The following is a 19,878-nucleotide window of genomic DNA, read 5'->3' as shown; positions in this document are numbered from 1 at the left end:
AGCGGCTCCCTCAGCCCTTCGCCCACCCCCACCCCTCCGCCCCGATCCGTAGCCCGGCGCGGAGCGGTGCCCGTCTGCCCCCGCCGCCGGGGCCGAAAGGCCGGCGTCTCCCTCCTCAGGCCTTGCCCGTCCCCGGCCGCCGCCCGTGCGCGGGCCTGCCGGCGGCCGCCGCCGCCGCCTCGGTGATGGTGGTGGTGGTGGGGGTAGAGCGGGCGATACTCTGTCGGGGCCGACACCTCGCGAGTGGGAGCTGGCGGTGTCTTCTCCGCGGCCCCCGCCTGACGCTGGCCTGGGCCTGAGGAGGGCCGGGCCGGGTTTAGGGGCTCCCGGCCAGGCCCCGCTCCGGGAGGGCTGTCACGGTGGGGCGCTGAGGCGGATGACACCGGGCCACGCTCGGAGGCCCTTCCCTTTTCTTCCTTCCTCTTGAGTTCCGTCGTGGGGGTCTCTGCCGGCAGTCGAGGCGCGGGGGCTGCGGGGTTCTTGTGGTGACAGTCTCTCCCCGTGTGAGACCCCAGCACCCTGTCAAGCAGGTGGGCCCCCGGTCTCAGCAGAGACCAAGGACTTGCTCCTGCTTTAAGGAATCGAGGGTGTGGGAGTTACGAGCTTCTCTTTTTACTTATTGCACCGAAACCTTTGTTTGGTGTGTAGTTTTGTTCCTCCACTTCTGTGTCTTCCCTTATTTCCGTAATCCAGCTTTTACTAAAGGGGACTTTTTCAGGGCAGAAACTGCCAGTTCTTGAACGGCTGGAAAAGTCCTTGCTCTGCTGTGCAAAGTATTAGCAGGAAAGAAATGACTATTAGAGAGCTAGTCCTCTTTGTAGGAGGAGAGTGTATTTGTCAGTGTTCCGAGAAGAAATACCAGTGAGGGAAGGATTATATTTTTTTGTTTTGTACTTGAAAGTCTTTCTTGAGTATGCCATGCTGAGAGTGATGTCTGTGTACGTCTGGAAAAAACCCCAAGAAGGTCTAGGTGTGTTCGGTGTGTGTCGTGATGCTCTCAAATTGTGAGAGTTAATGGTGTACTCTAAAGTAAGAAAATATATGACTGAAGATTCAGCAATTAGAGCTGTTATTTTCAGTGTGAGTGGCTATACCGCGGCTCTGACAGATAATCTTTGACTAGTGGAAACCCGTAGGCTTGTGAAGTGCCATGGAGCTCACGAGCCATTAGAAGTAAGGCATGCAAATTCTGTTACCTGCTGCTCAGTGCGAGACATGGAAATAGCACTACAAAAAGTGCGATTAGAGATTTCTTCCCTGAATGTGTTCTTAAATTCTATCTCAAATACGAGTTGCTGGTCATGCAGCTTCTTTAAAGGAGAAAGTAAGAAGACAGCATTAAGGTCTGAAATGCGAGCATTATCAGTCCTGTGTGGTTAGAAGTGTCTTCATAAAAGAGTGGGTAAATGAAAATGGGTTTAAAGAAAATTAAAATCTGAAAGAAAAAGTACAGCTCTTTACTTTTTTCCTTTTGGATAATTAATTATTAAAAGGAGCTTAATGTAAGCATCTTTCAAATTGTTAGAGAAAGATATGCATTTGTCAATACTGGAAGGCTTACTGTAGTTGAAATGAAAGTATCTGGTCTGCGTTACACAACTGGTTGCTTAAAGTTCCTGTTTGACCTTAAAATCTGTCAAATTTAACATCAGATTAGTTAAGGTTTGAAAAGTAATATAATTTTGTTCAGAAATACTTCTTTGTCAGTCTGTCAATGGCCAAACGTAATAGATAAAAACCTTGACCTAAAAAGGTGATATGGAAGTTCTGGGCACTGAGTCTTCCAGTAAATTTAATTTTAAAAAGATATTAGGGAAACTTGGCTGAACAACTACTGCTTATGCCATGATGCAAAAACAGTGTCTCTGAATAAGATAACTTCAAAGTTTCAGAAGCCACAAATAGATGTGAAAGGTATGATGAACAGAATCTGTGAAGACCCTTTTCTGAGGATCTCTGCAAGTTTTCAGACTCTTGTGCGCATTAACTTCTGCATCATTAACATCATTTTGGTTCTCATGAAGACATCATTAACTACCCAAGGCAAACGTCTCAAATAATGGTGCTTTCTAGGCTTTCTGTCTCTGATTTCTAGCTTAAGTCATACGAGGAGGTATAATTACAGGCAGTTGCTGATGTCTATGAAGTTCTGTAGTAGCAGCCACAAAACTTGGTAGAGTCTAATGGATTTATTCACTGTTGCTGTGAGGGACTGGATTGACAGCAGGTCCACATTTTTTGCGGAGTGTGAAAGAGAGCAGCGTACTATTTTCTGGAAAAATGCGAAAGGCTGAGAAACTTCCTTTCAAATGGTACTATATCTGCCACCTTTTGAAAGGTAAAAGGGTAATGCTTAAGACAACAAAATGCCAAAAATGACTGGATGTGGAAATAAAATTTTTAGTTTGTTTTTTTTTAAAATTGATTATCAAAGAAACTTTAAAGCTAAGGAATGTTTGAAGAGATGGAAGAGGGTGGGAATGCCAGATTCAGAGTCTGACAAGGAAGTTAGTGAAGCACTTACTGCATGAACATTTTTTATTTTTCATAGGTGGAATGAAACATCCTGTTCGTAAGCATATGCATAAGGAATGCTCTTGGCACACCTTGATAAGTTGCTTTGGCCTAAACATCGATTGCCTCTTGTAAAAACCTGTAAGTAAAATAAACATAATTTGATTTGAGGTTGCTTTGATGATTTGCTTTCTGATCTGCCTCTAAGAGGAAAAGCAAGTATTAGTTACCTTATTTTGTAAAATGGGCAAATCCTTGCTTATAGTAACTGACACAGTAACAACAGTGGACGGAAGCTCTAAAAGCTGTATCAATTATTGTGTTTTACAGAAATGGCAGCTCAGAAGAGGAAGTCTATGTTAGTGGAGCCTTCTGCTAAACGTCCAAAGCTGGACAAGAACAGCAAACCGTCATCAGCGAAGAAGGAAAAAGAGGTGTCAGATACAAAACATGTCTCAAATAAATCAAAGCCTAGTCAGTGTGCGGTACAGGAGAAAACTGTGCTCAAAACTTCTGTCAAATCAAACAGGTCAGTGATAAAAAAACAAGTAATTGTTCGAGGTTATCTTCCTAAACTAAATTAGTGCAGAAGCAATCTAAAGAGAGTAATTTGAATTAAAGATACAGCTACATGTTTAAATAGTACTAGTGAGAAGATCAGCATTAAGTCACTAAGTATATATCTGCTACATGATCTTACTCTGGCACTATGTTAGTGTCTCAAAATCCTGAAAGACTTCCTCCAGAAAAGATTCTGAAGCAAAAATAATCTAATACTGTATAAGGTAATACTTCATTTGAAAGCCACAAATATCCACAATTAAAAACTTCTAGAGATGTTAAAAAGCATTCATCTGGGCTTCATAGTTCAGTCTTGCCATGCATAAAAATAATTAAGTACTATACCTAAGAGTAACCAGGTGGAAATGAAGTCTTTTTAGAATGATTCTAGAAAAAATTCTTCCAAAAGTATCAAGGGTGTAAGATCTACTGTTTTAAAAAAGAAAAAAAAAGTTAGAGGCAGGGGCTAGTAGGAATGAGAAGAGTCTTATGACAAATTCTGCTTTCTGGATGCTGAAAAAAAACATTATTTGAATCTTTCAGTGATGACACCAATGAACCTGAACTAGGAACGCGCATGACTACAAGATCATCAGCACTCAACTCAAATAATAAAACAGTACCTGAAAAAAAGGTCCAACAGCAGCCTAAATCTACAAAAAATAAGGAGGTATGCCAGAAAAAATGTGTGCAAGAAATTCCTAAGTCAAAATGTGCAACTACGCCAAATGAGCCAGTAATGAGAAGATCACAGAGGCTGCAACAGTTAACACATGTACATGTACCAGCAAGATCCCTGCGCAGCAGAGAAGTTAAAGAAGCAAAAGTTTCGGAAGTTAAACAAAGTAGCCAAGCAAAAAGACCTGCTCAGAGTGTTGCAGCAAAAGTACTTAAATCTGCTGGAGAAAAAACGGAACAGAAAAACACAAAAACAAAGCCAAACAATACAAATGAGGATAAAGAAATACATGTAGAAGTGACCAGCTCTCTGAAAGAGAAAAAATGTAAAGCAGGTAATAAAAATGATAATTCCAAGAGCTTGCAACACACCCTCCAAGGGTCATCATTATGTCCTGATAAGAGTCTTCAGGAAGTTAAGAAAGACCAAACGGGCCCTGTGTCTCCTACACCTAAGAACACAAAGAAAGCAGAAACAGATTCTCTGAAGCCAAATTCTAAGACGGTCAATAAGGAAAAGCAACAAATGCATCAGAATGTAAAAACCAGTACAAAACCAAAAAAGATTTCACAGCCGCCTGTAAGTGAAACAAATGTGGCTGAGCAACCAGAGAACGATGCAAAATCCAAAAGGGTAAGCATCCTTGAACTTTGTGAAGAAATTGCAGGTGAGATTGAGTCAGATACAGTAGAGGTAAAAAAGGATTCCCCTAATGCTGAGGATGGCAAAACAGAAGAAAAGCCTGCTGACGTACAGCTTCAACAAAGTGAAACGCTTACTCAGAAAGAACCTACTCAAAGTACTCAATGCAAACGTTTTTTCCCTAGCAAAAAAGCAATGCCTGTCAAATGCACTCTGAATGGTAGAAATAATTCTTCAAGTAAAAACTCTAAATGGACCAAAATTAAATTACTGAAAGCTAGTAACATAAAGCAAAGTAACTTAAATTCTGCAAATGCCCCCAGGCTTTCTTTGTTAAAAGATTACCCTGAAGTTTCAGAGGCAAGTCAAATATCTACAGAAGCAGAGCTTTCAAAGGCACAAGGCAAGCTGTCAATAACAGGACTCTCTGAGAATGAAAGTGCAACTTGTGTGCAGGAGAAATCAGATCCTTCATCTGAAAGAGCTGGAGCTAAAGAAGTGACATTAGAAATGAAACAGCCCACAAAGAGAGGTGCAGAAAATGGTTTGTTGCGTAATTTGACAAAACATTTATGTGAGCCAAGACCAGATGAGGTAAGTCATTTTAATTACCGTGTATGGTGGGAGGGTGTTCTAAATCTGTTCTGTTTTCTGAGGGTGCCATGCTGAGAAAGTCTGTTGTAACAATGACTTTATTTTACAGTAACTTAAAATTTTCAAGTGTTTTAAAGATCCTTTACTGGTGTGTTGTCATAGATGGGATGATAGTAAGCTGGAAAATGAATCTGTTACACCTAACTAAATGTTGATCGATAAGTTTCCCGCTCGAGCAGGAGACTGGACACTTTTTCATCACTTAAGCTTGCATAGCTGTTCTGTTCTTAAAAGAAATGAGAGGGGGAAAGAGTGTTCTCTATCTGAATAGACTTCTATTAAAATTTAAGATCTTAAGGACAAAATACTGGTGTAGGAAGTATTTTACAAGCTTGTATGTAGAAGAAAACTAATTTTTTTCAAAATTAGTACCGTGAGCTTCAATATGGACCAGCTAATCAGTTGTATTTTGTTTGCCTAAAATAACATAGGAATCAGAAAACTGGTGCTGCATTCAAGATGTTAAAACTCAGTGAACTCAGTGATTTTTGTTAATAGGTTAGAGGCATTAAATAATCTGGGATTTTGTTTAATGTTTTCTGTTTTGTTTAGAACTTTCGATTACATTTGGAAACAAGTCCAGAAAGTTCTCCAGTAAAGTGTGTTACAGCTCCCAAACCCCCAAAACAATTGAAAAAAGAGCCTGGAGAAAGTGAACCTCAAGGTAACTATCTACTGCTAATTTTTCCTCTGACTAGTTACACGGGAAGCGTAAGTCTTCATTTCAGAGGAGTTCTTCACAGAGTAAGATACTCTTGTTTCAAAACTAAACTTCTGGGTTTGGAACTGTTCACCAGTACATTTCACAAGTACGTTTGACTGAAAAATGGTTTTGAAGGATCACTAACGTAGCTCTTCATTAACTTCCTCTTAATATTTCATTGTTTTGCGTTTGGTTTTGAGGGTTTTTTGGATTTTTTTTTGGTTTTTTGTTTGATTTTGAGTGCACTGTTAAGAGAATGTAAAAAAAGCTTTTTTTCTTTCTCTTGCTGTTCTTGGTTGTTTCTTTTCCTTAAGTGTCATAAAACACACCTTGGATGGGGGCATGCTACACGTTTATGATTCTAATACTATACATAGAGCTATTTATACTGGGGTTGATTTAAATATTTTTTATAAATTATTATATATATATAAAAATTATAAATAATTATAAATTATCTGAAATAAACAGATTTAAACTCATATGTAGTTTCACTACTGGCCTTGTTTAGCCGCTGGCAAACTGCTCTGTAGAACTGCTGTGGAAATGCTGAAGAAAATTGCATATTTTTTAAAGTATATATGTAGAAACATCTGAACACTGCCTCAAGGTTGTATCTTTTTTTTTTATTGGCCACGAACAAATTCAGTCCAGTTTACAGATTGCTGGTGTGCAGCAGCTACAACCAGAAATTCAGACTCAAATGTGATCGGTTTTGTCAGTGTCAGGTAGATGGTTGGACTAGATGATCTGAAAGGTCCCTTCCAACCCAGGCAATTCTATGATTCATTTCTATGATTCTGTGTTTTTGCAAATCACTGTTTGTGTAGTGTAGCTTGAATTTCCTTTGCAACTGAAAAATGAAGTTATAATCTTTCTTTGATTAATTGTAGGCTTGGCTCCCAAGCAGGTGACGCAAACTTCATTTACAAATCAAACTTCTGAAACTGAGAACAGGTATAGTAATTCATATGTTATGAAATTAAAGTAACTTTCCATGGAATTTTGAGAGGTTTTATTATAAGACTAACTGTTTTGTTGTTTCCTAGCCTCGACTTTCAGTTTCAGATAAGTGACTTGTCCTTAATAAAAATAGACTTTCATCTTACGCAGTTACTGAGGGGTGTTCTTATTTTGTTAAGAAAACTATTAAGCAAGATACTAATATACTTGCAACTGCACATTTATTTTAAAAAGTTAGAGTTTAATGGAGTTGGAAAAACATTTCTAATGGTCTCTTCAAATCAGATGATAACCAGAGGGTATGGGAAGGGTTTACCATGTGGTTTTCACTTAGTGAATTATTTCTTGAGGAAGAGAAGATTTAATTTGGGATTGTTTTGTGATTGCTGTGAAGTGACGGTGTCAGCTGCCATATAAAAAAATGATTCTTGTTCTTATTACTAAGAGTTCAAATTTATGTTTATCCCTGATGGTGTTGACTGTTGTAGTTTTTGAGCAATCCTGACATAATCTCTGCTTTTAGCCAGTTACAAGCTAAATACCGTAATTTTTTTTGTACCTGATACCTTAAGCAGCTATGTAGTTGGCACAGTGGTTAGTACATTCATACTGTTTTCTATATTCATAATGGAGACAAGAAGAAGTGATGCAGTACATTTTCAGTACACCTGAGTCCAGATTAACAATTCTGACTAACCTGCCCTTTTGTACATGTTGAAAAACTCTACTACTATGGAATTCCGCAGATGATGGGTCGTAAGGTAGATGTGAAACTATCTAAATTAATATTTTTAGATTTTTCAGTAAATATTACAATAACTTTGATTTTTCATATATTTTATTCTCAACTGCCAAACGGCTTTGTAGTATCTACTCAAATTCATTAACTTTATTAGCTGAACAAGGCAATATTGCTTTATTATTATTTGGGTATATATTTTTCTTGTGAGAGCTTTCTTACCCTGCTTTCCGTATGCTACCCAAGATTTACACCATCATTGTTTCTGTGATACTCTTGTCAGAACGTAGAGGAATGTCCATATCTACAGTGTAGCTCTGTTTAGGGCTTTGTAAGAAGCAGTTGCAGTGGGAAAAGGCAAACCCTGAAGTAGGTACCTAATACAAATCTTGGGGCACATGACAGGTATAAAAAAATAAGCTCTGATTTAGCACAAAAAATGCTGTTTTAAAAATGTCTGGCAAGAGTTTTTATTTTAGAAAAAGCTCACTGAATTAACCCACTATGTGTACTACAGCAGCTGCTACAATTAAGTGTTTGGCCCTGTATCTTTAGTTTGCTGAGAAACAGAAAATATGTAAATACCTAGTTGAAATACAACTATTTTTTTAGACGTTTTGTCTTGGTGATCTCCACAAGTTTAATCCAAACCTGGAATTAATGTTATTTTTCCCCTGAATATAGTAGCAAGTTCATAGAATAACTTTGTTTTTGAAGTATTATAGTACTTTCCAGTGTTTGTTTCAGTCACGACAAGGGGAGACATAAACTGAATGAGTGATGCTGGTGATACCCATCCGTTTATTCCACAGGTCCTCTTCTCCCTCCCTTCACTGCCAGCCATTAGAAGAGAATATGTTTGAATTGAATTTGAGAGATTCAGGAGATCTGTTTTATACGACCAACTTATATTTGTGTTTATATCTATATGGTCTGCCTTAGCAGCCTGATGTATTATACCTAAAACCGGAAACCTAAACCTTACATAGGAAATACATAGCACTGGGCACCATAAGTCATGCTCTGAAAATACCTTAGTTAAATGCTTGTGTTAATGGTTGGGACTAACCTACCCCAGTTGATTATAAATTTAATATTTTAATTTTTTTCATTAAAAAAAATTTCTTGCAGTTAGGCTAGTCACAAACTGTAGTTTTTGGTTAATCCATCTATTTCCTTATTTTTCCATTTGAATTACAAATTAAAACATATAGGACTGTGTTTTCAGTAATTAATGTGGATTTGCATCTTGTTAAAGTTTAGTTATACTAATCACAATGGCTTTAAGTATTTAGGATGACACGTATAAGCAGTCCCTTTTTTAACATGAAATATATTTATATTTCAAGGGTTCCATTGTCAAATCCTTCATTAGCATCAAAATGCGGTAATGTCCTACAGTCTGAGGAACATATTCAGAAGCTAAAAGAAGCAGGAAGAGATGGCGATAAGCAGCTGATCATAGTAAGTAATACCCTTTTAGTAAGGCTTATAGCTTCTCAGATAAATTACTTTTGAATTTGCAGTGCTGTGTTTTTTATGAACTTGTCTAAAAATCATACTTATACATACTATTATTGACATTGTAAATGATTTCAGAAAGTAGAACCTGTACTACGTCGTCGTTCAGTATTTGTAGAAAAAATGGTGGCAGACAGACTTAATATTTAAAGGTGATTTCTGTTAAAATAAGTTTTTGTATTTTTTAATAGAATGGCTGTTGAGTAAAAATACAGTTTTAGGGAGAATGAGCTTGCCTTATGTGCAAAATTTCAGTTTCTTAAAATTTCAGAATTCTAGGGTGAGGTGCATCTGGAAGATTGCGTGCAAAATTAATATCAGCAGATTTATTCCTGCATCATTCAAATGCCCATTGTTCTGAGATAAGCTTAAAGATTTTCCTGTGGATGCACTCATTTTCACCATGATATTCAAGCAGGAATGCTAGTTTGCTTATTTGTTCTTATTCTTTTTTGCTATTGACTACCAAATGCTAGTATCCCTTTTAAAACAATAAAATGCAAAATGAGAAGTAAGAGTGTGATGCACTGTCATTTTTCTATCCTGTAGAATTACACAACTTTATAGTGAAACAATTTGAGGTTTTCGTTGTGTTTCGTTTTGTGTTTTTAATAATCCACACACTGGATAATCCTTGAGAAATGAAAGGCTAGAGTTGGGAAGCTACAGAGGGAGAGGAATCCGGGCCCTTAGGAAGGAGGACTCTGTAGTAAGCTACTTACAAAATTAAAAAATTTCACATATATAACTTGTAGTCTAGCTAAATTGTATTTTTTCATGTAATACATGGATTATGCACATAAAAATATTAACCGAAATAGAACCAGGTGAATTTTGAACACTGTCTTATATCCATACTGAAATATTTTAAAATCAAAGCTTCTGAGGACTAAATTAATAAGCATATCCTAATTTGCCTAAAGTAATACAGATCTAGGCACTTGAATGCCTAGTCAAAGGGTAAGTGAACTGTATCTAACATTCGTGAGGTATTTCAGCTGTTGCCTCTTTGAAACTCATTTAACCAACGGTTAGAATGCATGATTAAATATCTTAACTATATTAAAAGGACTATGAGGATATTCCTTTTCATTTCAGTAAAGCTAACTTAATTTTTGCTCATACAGTAATAGAACTTGACTGAAGAGATGCTAGGATCTTTGACAAGAAATACATAACTTTCTGCTTAGCTATTGAATAGAGGCTCTGTAGTTCTCCTCTACAGTATTCATACAAAAAAAATTTTTGCACCATATTGACTATACTCTTGTTTTCAGCCCAAATTAAGAGAGTGATATTTTTTTTCTCTAGGTATTCAACAGTAAAAGTTTTCAGTTGTTTACCTGGCAAAATTATAGAATATAAAGAATGGGTCATCAATGAAGAAAACTGGGGAAAATGGGAGAGACCTAGTTTCTTGTTTTCTGTGTGTATTTCTGGAAAATGGAAGGGAGCACTGTATTTAATTTTTAATTGTGAAAGTAACAGCTTAATAATATCTAATGTGTTTGAGCACTTCATACAGATCTATTTCACTTCGATTTCATTGAGTTCAGAGTAGGCTTTTTATTGTTTTGAAAGGGCATTTTGGTACTGCCTCTGGCTCTCTTTAGCAAGAGAGCATTAGGTAAGGTATTGCTGTTATTCTTTTACCTGGGGAAAAACTGCTTTTAGCATTGTCAAAACATATATAGGAACCCAAATATTTGTGAAGCCATTTTGTAAAATACTATCCTTGACATTAGTTACTGTGGAGACGAGACATAGTTATGTCTAGAATAGCTTCTGTTAGCATCTGGAAGGGAAAAATCACTAAATTGACTTCTAAAGTACCAGACTTTGCTCATACAAACACCCAAAAGATTGGGGATTAAGTACATGTAATAAAATAAGGTACACTTTGTAATTAATAATTTTGTTTGCAAGACTTTCAGAGGAGTTTATGTACTTCTGTAATGATCCTCTGAGAACAGAGGAAAGATTCATTTGGTTTAAAAGCTGTTCAGGTTGAAATTTCTCCTCTACACAGAGAAGTCTTACTGCACACAGCCAAATCACTTGTATTAGCATTTATAGTGCCTGTAAAAAATTTTATAGTTAATAGCTAGAAATCATTTTTATTTCAAGGTTCTGGCACATTGTATTAAGAGAAGTAGTTTCATTATTCTTCTTTACCTTGAGCAAAGTTGGGACGTCATGCTTTTGTTCTTAGCAAGGAATGTTTAACTTGCACTTTGTTACAGTTTTTTAAAAACCAAAATGCCTGAAAGGTGCAATTTTGGGCTCTGTACCATGAGATCTGATTCTTTAGGAGATCTTTGAAGCCAGCCCATCTTAATGTGTACAGAATCCTTTTTTTGTTCTTGTAACTTAAGAGGAAAAATTAGTTTGGCTTAGTTTGACTCACCGTATGATACGCTATCTTTGTTTTGCTGGTTTTTTGCTATTGAATTTTCCTTGTCTTTTGAATTCAAGTTCAACATCTGTCCTTTTAATTGGTTTTCTAGTATCTGAGGCTCAGAGTCTGGGATGTTACAATACTGTCTGTATTCGAACCTTTTCATTTCCTGAACTATGTTTAGAGAGATGTTATGGTAAAACTTGTCTTTGTTTTTCACGTTATGCTTTATTTTTTTATATTTAATCCTTAATGATGTATTTTACCTTCCTTCTACAATATGATTGCTGAAACAAATAGATTAATTTTCTATTTTTCCTAAATAATATAATCTTTAACAAGCTTTAAGGCTATTTGACTGTAACAGAACTGTAGAATAATACAACTTCAGTTTGTAGAAGAAATATTTAGTAGCTGAACTTGCACTATTCTCTTTCTTGGTACACATCATGTAGTTATCTGAGCAGCTTTCAGACATGAAATTATCTTCATTTTGTAGAGGTATATCTAAGACAAAAGATGAGTTGTTTCTGTTTTCTTCAGACTTGCTTGCTGTCACACATCTTAAAAGCAAGTCTCTTCAGAGCATAGATCTTCAGCTGAAAACAGCAAGGAATCTAGTGCTGCAACAGACTTCTTAAAACAAACAGTGACAGGAAACAGTGGTGTTTGAAGTGATGTGCAAAGATTTAGGTTCAGACCAAGTACTATGATCTGTTTTTCTGGAGGAAAGAAATTGAGGCTAAAAAGAAGTTATATTCCAAATCCAGAGAAGTAGTCTGTTCTGAATGTTTGTGAACTGTACCCTCTTACACTGCATTTAAATGCTCGCTGGGTAGGTTGATGGGTTACATGAAGCTCCATATTGACAGTCTTATAGAGTAATGCACTAAAATTGTTCTTTACTTTCCCAGTACTTTTCCCCACTTGAATCTGATGTGCAAATATGAGAACCTGAATATGAAATCATCTGTTCCCTTAACTTCTGAAATGGAAAGAAATAACAAGTGTGCAAAGCATATGTTTTCAATTTTCATAAAATGAGATATGCTGTACATCCAAGACAAGAAAAGTCAGTTGTTTGCTTCTTGTAAAAATTCTGCTTGCCTGCCAGATCTAGGACAAAATTTTGACCATAAAAATAGGACCTGATAAAAACATTAACGCTACAAAGAAATGTTCTATATAATGACCTATGAAGTACAGGGATACTGCTTCCATTTTATGCCACTAGGGAAATGTGTTCTTTTGAAAATTAAGCTAGTCTTTTGAAAAAGATACTCATCAATTTTAGGAAAGGACATGTAAAAAGAATGAATAGCAAAAACAAGTCACTGGGGTGATATAGTATAGTGTTACAGACTTTTTTGCCTTTCTAGAGATCTGAGTTAATGCCTGGATGCAAGCAAACATGATTAAATGTAGATGATCCTTATAAGTAGCTGCAAATGCATGGATCAGGATTGGTTGATAGAAAGTGCTTTTGATTCTGAGGTTTGAATTGGTGCTATATGTGGAAGTAGTTTGCAGGCTAATTCAACTTACACATTTGGGTATCATATTTGAATTTTTCTTTGCGTATATTCTGGTTAAGCTTGAACCTAGTTTCCTGTTTGACTGAGATAGGTAATACGAGAGAAATATTTTGATTTAAGATGAAAACACAACTCTCAGTTGAAATAGTAAGTGTAAAAGTGTTTTCTTAATGAGCCTGAAGAAGGTTGCATAACGATCATCTCAAGTTGCTGTTTTCTTTCTCAAACTGGTATAGTCTGGTTGGCAGTTTCTCTGAAGAACTGGAGAATAGCTTTTGGACAATGTTTTGTTGTTCGCATTACTGAAGTACTACCTATTTTCTTTCCTGTAATCCCAGTAAAAACAAGGCAGTGGTTACTGCATAAGTGACTGGGGAGGGAGTTTGTTAGTTGAGAACAGTCACTCTTTCTTTCTTCCTGCACAAGCTTTACCCTTTGGGACAGCCCTGCTCTCAGGGGCGCAGCAATGGCCATCCTTTCTTCTTATCACTCCTTCCCATTTCTACTTCACTGCAGCAACCCAGCTTTCTCTAGCCAATTCAGGTGGGTTGTGTCTGATGGCATTTGTCCTGCTTTTCATTCCCAGCATGATGCCATGCCATGTGGTATGGGGTACCCCTCTGGTCACTTGGGGTCAGCTGTCCTAGCTGTGTTCCTCCCAAATTCTTGTGCACCCCCAGCCTCCTTGCTAATGGTGCAGTGTGGAAAGCGGGAAAGTCCTTGATGCTGTGCAAGCCCTAATCAGCATTAGCTAAAACATCCCTGTGTTATCAACACTGTTTGGGTCACACATCTAAAACATAGCACTGTAGCAGCTGCTGTGAAGGAAATTAACCTTATCCCAGCCAAAACCAGTAGACATTGAAACACTCTCTGTAACGTTCTTGAATAATGTTTTTATATGAGTCAAGAAGGGATTAATTGTCCATTGTAGTGTGCAAATTTGTTTGACTTGTTTTTTTTTTTTCATATGGCTTTAGCTAATGACCAGTGAGGGTATCATTTCATTATGACCCTCCATTTTCACTCTTCAAATATGTTAAATAAAATTAGATATATCAGTTATGAAACTTTGAAGTTGATTTATATCCTTTGGATTATTAAAATAGCTTTTCAGAAAGATGGGTACTCGTGATGCGGGGTTTTTTGCCTTTTTTTGGTTGGTTGGTTCGTGGTTTTTTAAATTCCACAGTATTCATTTTGAAGTGAAACTTGTTTCTGAGTTGGGTCATGTCTTCTGGTCCTCCTGGTCAGCAAGGGGATCTACCCATCAGGTTCAGTCTTGAATGCATCTTTCGTTGAAACAGCATTCTTTAACCTTTTTGTTTTCCATGGAGAACTCAAAAATCTTTGTGTTGTTTCTTCCTGCTCTTGTATTTCCTTTCCAGCCTGCCTGTTTCTATGGCTGGGTTTTGTTCTTTGTTCTGTGAAAAGACTTGAGGAAAAAACAATCTTCCTCTAACTAACACTAGGTAATCAAGAAGGAGGTGACCTAATCTGTGTCTGAAGAGAGAGAGAAAGGAAAAAAAAAAAGAAAAGAAAAAAAAGAGAGGAAAAAAAGGGGCCCCTTTTCATCTCCTACAGAGGCACCAAATGCCTTTTTTGCTTGCAGGGCTCCTTATTCCACATATGGAGGATCAGCAGACATGCACCTTCTCAGAGAAGATATTGGTAAGACTTTTCTTTCTGTCTAACACAGAATTAAGAAACCCTTCTGGAGATGTAGGCAACATTGTCGCAATGTTCAATTACAGTGAGCCTTGCAACAGTGGATCACATACATCCTGTGCTTATATTAATGAGCATTGTCTGAGCTGTCAGGAATGCTTAATTTGCTTAGGAAATAAAAGTATCCTTGCTCTTTATTGTTACTGCTTAGAAAATTGAGTTTTAAATAGTAACTCATTTTTCTGCCTGCAACCCCACATTTTCTTAAATATTGCTCTGAAAAACATTTCTCTAAGTTCTGAGAGACAAACCTCTTACATCTTTTTCTAGTTGTGACAAGTTGTCAGTTTATTCTCCAGCGCTCAGCATCTGATGTTTGCTGAGAAGAATGTTTTTTTTCCCCCCAAATCCCAGTTTTAAGTTTTTGTTTATCCTCGTATGTGGTGCATAAGGTGTTCTTGGTTGGGTTTTTTGGGGGGGTGTGTTTCTTGGGGTTTTTTTTTTTGTTCCACCCTCCCCATTATGAAGGACTGGCAAACTTTAATGCAGTATTACCGTTTGGGAGTACTTTTTCCCTCTTGATGCATGCCTTTTCCACTTTTGCTTATGCAACGATATCAGGTTAAAAATAGTCACATTCTGTAGATGTTTTGTTAAAGTACAAAAATGCATTCTTCATAATTCCTGACTTTATTTTGCACGTCCTGTGTGGTTTTTTTCTTTTTTGTTGTAGTTTGCACTGGATTTACAAAGCTGCTTTTTTTTTTTTTTTTTTTGGCTGAAGCATTATGTCCTGTGGTGTGGCTTTAAAATAGTATTTCAGTGCAAAGTATTTACTAAAAAGTATAGTCAGCATTTATTAAGGCTACAGAGTTCAAAAGATTGCTTTAGATACTACAGTGTGTTTTTTCTGATATTCACATAACAGGTTTTAAATACTAACCTGTGTGTGTAGCCCATTGATACAACTGAATGCTTGTAAAAATAGTAGTATCAGTGAAATCCTTAAAAAAACAAAAACCAAACAAAAAATCCCCCCCAAACCTACTGATACTAGCAACATCCAAGAAAGTCAGACTGTAAAATATAGTATGGCAGTACTATTCTGGGGGAATTACCTGTTCCTGGAGACTTGCAAAATGACATATGTATTTACAAGGCAAATGGGATAAGCTAAGGAGCCTGCCAACTTTGAGGATATCCTTGCCTCATGTTTTTTGATTACTTTGTACGTAGCTAGGCCTTTTTTTTTTTGGCTTGAGATTTTTAGTAGTAAACTAGTAGATACTTTAGCTTGATCATATGAACAGAAAATGTTTTTTGGACTTACTGCAGTACTGATATGTGCTAAGTATTTTAAGAGGTGCTTGATGTAGTTGATTTTCTAATTTACATGTCTTTTTTTTTTTTTTTTTTTTTTGAAGTATATTCCAAGCATCAAAGTAGACTTCCTCTTCACTTTTCCTACCCTAGATATAGGGGATTATGTGCTCCGTCTTCAGGATAGGAATTACTAAGTTCGGTTCAATTGGTTCATCCTAAGATAATTGCCATACATCATCCTTCCTGCTGTACTCCCTTTTTTTCATCTTTAATGTATAAAGCCTTAAAATGCTGTGTGTTTTGGTGGCCAGATTGGTACTCTGTTTTGAACTATATTGCTGCTTTAAAGGAAGTCTGCAGGTAAAATAAAATGTGCTGGATTTAATTTTTACACCTTTAGAAATGTCATCTTATTCTGACTTTGCAAATCTAACCTCAGGGTTCATCTTTTCCTTTTTCTGAAAGAAAATTAATGTATGCATGTTTCTGCTTCTGTATACAGTAGGAATATATAAATTAATGTAAGGTTAAAGCAATGGCTTCTCAGTTTCAGCTTCTGTCTTTTTGCTGAGTTCCGTATATGCACTCTTCAAGAGAAGTTTAACTCTGAGTTTGTCTGGCCAATTGTACCTTTAGTCTCGTCTTGGAAAGAAACCAATACCTACATTTTATATTTCACTAATGACTGCCTCAAATGAGTTGCTGTTGTGTGGAGAACTGAGCTGTCATCTAGCTCTTAGACACAGTTAAATATATCTTTGAAGATGGAAGGTGTAGGAGATGGTTCGTAAACACTTTTACTGTGTTGCAAAGTGCTTTCTTCTGTAAAGTAGGCTTCTGTAAAGTAGGCTTTTTTACTATAAATATTTTCACCTCTCAGAAAGCACTCAAAAAGTTCAGGTGATCTGTTTTCTTGCAAATTGTGCACTTTCAATCTGGGTACACATATCAGTTTCCTTTGAAAAAACACCCTCAAGTCATCTCTTGCATATATAGTATCCTATTTTAGAGTAGAAAATAACTTTTTGTTCCTCTATTTTTGTGATATATGCTGAAATAGATTAAAACTGACATTTATTGCTGCTTATATAAAGTAAATTTCCAAATGTAGTTAAAGAAAAATACAATGTATTTGAGCATTAAGACATACTTTAAAACATGCTTTTTTCAGCTAGAGACTTCAGTCTAACTGCTATTCTTTTGCTCTTTGCAAAAGGTACCCCCTGCACCTGACATTTCGCTCTTTATTAGCACTGACATCTTAATCTGAGCATACTTTGAAATTAATAACACTATTTTTGTGAATAAATAGCAAAGCAATAGGCACTGAGTAGTGCCCTTAATTTGCTAATGGTTGGTTCTAGAGTAGGAGGGTATAACATAAACGGTCACAAGTAAAATGGTATGATCTTCCATTTGTATTGTAGCTACTATCCAGTGTGTGAAAAATGAGTGTTATGAACTGTGTGCAATTAAGATAGCATGTCAAACATCATACTTACCTGTTTCCAATTAATAGTTTAAACTTAAGTCCTTAGAGTATATTAAATGAAGGTTTTAATCACTGAAGAGAGGGATAAAAACCCATAATGCTATTTGATTGCTTTGAAGTGTTTGGTTTTCATAAAAACCTAAAAGGTAGTGATCAGCTGTTGCAGATGTAAAATGACTCACCTTTGGCCCACCTCAAAGCAACTCACAACCAAAAGACAAGGAGCAGCAGAACTGTAGGGAAAAACAAATAATGTTGAGCTGGATCTGGGAGTTTTCTTTGTGGAAGATGGTTATGTTTACTGCAAATAGGGTAACAAAGGAATAATTCTGGTTTTTGTATTTCATAAAATAAGTCATTTGTTCAAAAATAATGGAGGTGGAGCTAATTTTAATATTAGGTAGAGTTTGCTCTGTGATTAATGCCTGTTCTTTTTGAGACTCTGAGGGTTTTTGAAAGATGGCATTCTAAATTCTGTACTTGTTCTTTCACTCCATTTTAGCCTCTGTGTTGAGTTTCCAGAAGATAAGTTGTAAAAGACGTGTCTGATCAGTTCTGTTAAACTGTATTTACTATGCTTGCAATTGACAAATACCTTTCTTTTTTTTTTTTCTTTTTTTTTTTAATATAGGATGCAGGACAGAAGAGATTTGGAGCTATTTCCTGTAATATTTGTGGAATGCTTTACACTGCATCAAATCCAGAGGATGAAACACAACATCTGCTATTTCATAACCAGTTCATAAGTGCTGTCAAATATGTGGTAAGAAAACCTTATCTTTTTAAAGGCATAAGCATTATCTTTTATTTGCTGTGTACTACTTACAATTCGTATTGCATTAAGTTGTGTTTTAATAGCTTAGTATCACAGTAGGCCATGAATAATCTACTTTGGGAAATAAATGTTTTTAAGAGCCATGGTAGACAGGTTATATGTAATGTATAAAAATATTTAGTAGGATAGTGGTGTTTCATTGCCATTGTATTCTTTCTGTTACAGTTCCCTAATCGGGGAGGGGGGGGAAGGAGGATGGTAACAGCAAAACAAAGGAATGTCACTGTTCTGAAAGTGCTAAATACAGGTTTCAGTACAACTGGTGTTTGCAATGGTTAGCTTAATAGTCAGATAAAGAGCTGATTGTACTGCTTGTGTAATCGGGTAATCTTAGATGACTTCTAAATTACTTTTTCTTAATTACGTGTAATTTGAAGAGAGACTGCCTAGGAATCCAACTGATACAACTTCATAGTATATTGAAACTTTACTGAATTTATAGTGTGATTGTAATCTTTAAACATAAAGTCCAAAGTATTATTGCATACCTTCATTTTATGTGCTGTATCTGAGTATATCTCTCATATTAAAGCTCAGATATGAAAAATTTTATACAATTTAAAGTATATTGTAAAATCAGCTACTTCACACTAGCTGGTATTACAAGACTTAAAGGAAATACCTGTTCACATGTCTGAAATTCAGAGTCGAAGCCACAAAGTCTATTTTCTTTATCATACATGTTACCTTCAGTACTCTACACTCGAGTAGATAAGACCTCCAGGATAACTGAACTGAGGCCACCAATTCATTTCTTGTAGGTACCAAATGGCTGTTGGGCTACTCTTCAATCTCAAGCTCAATTTTATCCCGTTGCTTACAAATATAAAGATATATCTTCATAGCTAAAGTGTTTGAAACTATCGGGTAAATAGTTCTGGCATTTGTTCTGTTCTTTGTTAGTTCTTGTGGAATAATCCAGACATTTTGAAAGATCTCTTCTGATACACATTAGCTACATCATCGGGTGAGACTGGGCAGAAAGTGTGATGGAACGCAGTACGCTATAATGGCAGCATTTCCCTGTTTTATTCCTGTTTGTTCTTCCTCCCCAACTCCCAAGTACTTTCAGATCTTGAATGTTACCAGAGATGTGAACATGATTTACAGAAGTTGGTGTTAGTACTTTTGCACAGGAGCTGGCAAATGAGTTCAATAGTTACTTAAAGCTGCTATGTTCACCTAGGTAGGAAGCTGCACTGAAGTTTGGATATTTTTGGAATTTGAAAGAGCTGAATTTTATCGCTTGTATGTATGTTTGGAGTAACAACATGATTGACATAAAAGTGAAAGAGTAGACTGCCTTAAGCTGGTCATAAATAATTATGTAGAAAGTTAGGTATTCCTAACGGTAGAAATTAAAGGTATTCCTTTAATTTGAGATAAACTTTCCCTATTGTTTTCCCAGTCACTAGGCATCTTTTTAAAACTTCACACAATGCGTACTTGAGGAAATTATTTGTGTCGTCAGTTCAGTGCATAAACAGTTCTATCTCTGAAATCTTTTAAGACTCTAGTTGTGTTTTGTGACATCATAGATGGCTAAAGAGTGATGATTTAGATGGCTATTCTAGAACATAAACTGTAGAGTAAGAGGCGAAGGAAGGAGCCTTATGAGTCTTTAAATTCCTGTCTCTTTCCCCCCCCCCCC

At 36.5% G+C, this 19,878-nt stretch overlaps 1 protein-coding gene across 3 annotated transcripts in view; it reads left to right on the top strand.

The window, feature by feature from the left end:
* Positions 1–511: 511 nt before the first annotated feature.
* The window catches only part of ESCO1 (establishment of sister chromatid cohesion N-acetyltransferase 1), a 32,546-nt gene continuing 13,179 nt past the window's right edge, over positions 512–19,878 (top strand). For 2 of the 3 annotated variants that reach the window (XR_001411565.1, XM_014938746.1), the window contains exons 1-8: positions 512–530; positions 2,552–2,655; positions 2,845–3,043; positions 3,619–4,990; positions 5,603–5,714; positions 6,647–6,710; positions 8,805–8,919; positions 18,024–18,155. Coding sequence is in view for 2 of the 3 variants with exons in the window: in XM_014938746.1 (XP_014794232.1) it covers positions 2,847–3,043; positions 3,619–4,990; positions 5,603–5,714; positions 6,647–6,710; positions 8,805–8,919; positions 18,024–18,155 (1,992 nt within the window). In the remaining variant the exon portion in view is untranslated. Of the gene's footprint in view, positions 531–2,551; positions 2,656–2,844; positions 3,044–3,618; positions 4,991–5,602; positions 5,715–6,646; positions 6,711–8,804; positions 8,920–18,023; positions 18,156–19,878 lie in introns of those variants that run through there. The other variant, XM_014938747.1, reaches the window with a different exon arrangement.

This window comes from Calidris pugnax, unplaced genomic scaffold (assembly GCF_001431845.1).
Source record: "Calidris pugnax isolate Ruff unplaced genomic scaffold, ASM143184v1 scaffold13, whole genome shotgun sequence".
Classification (NCBI taxonomy): domain Eukaryota; kingdom Metazoa; phylum Chordata; class Aves; order Charadriiformes; family Scolopacidae; genus Calidris; species Calidris pugnax.
This window is presented reverse-complemented; position numbering and strand designations above follow the sequence as displayed.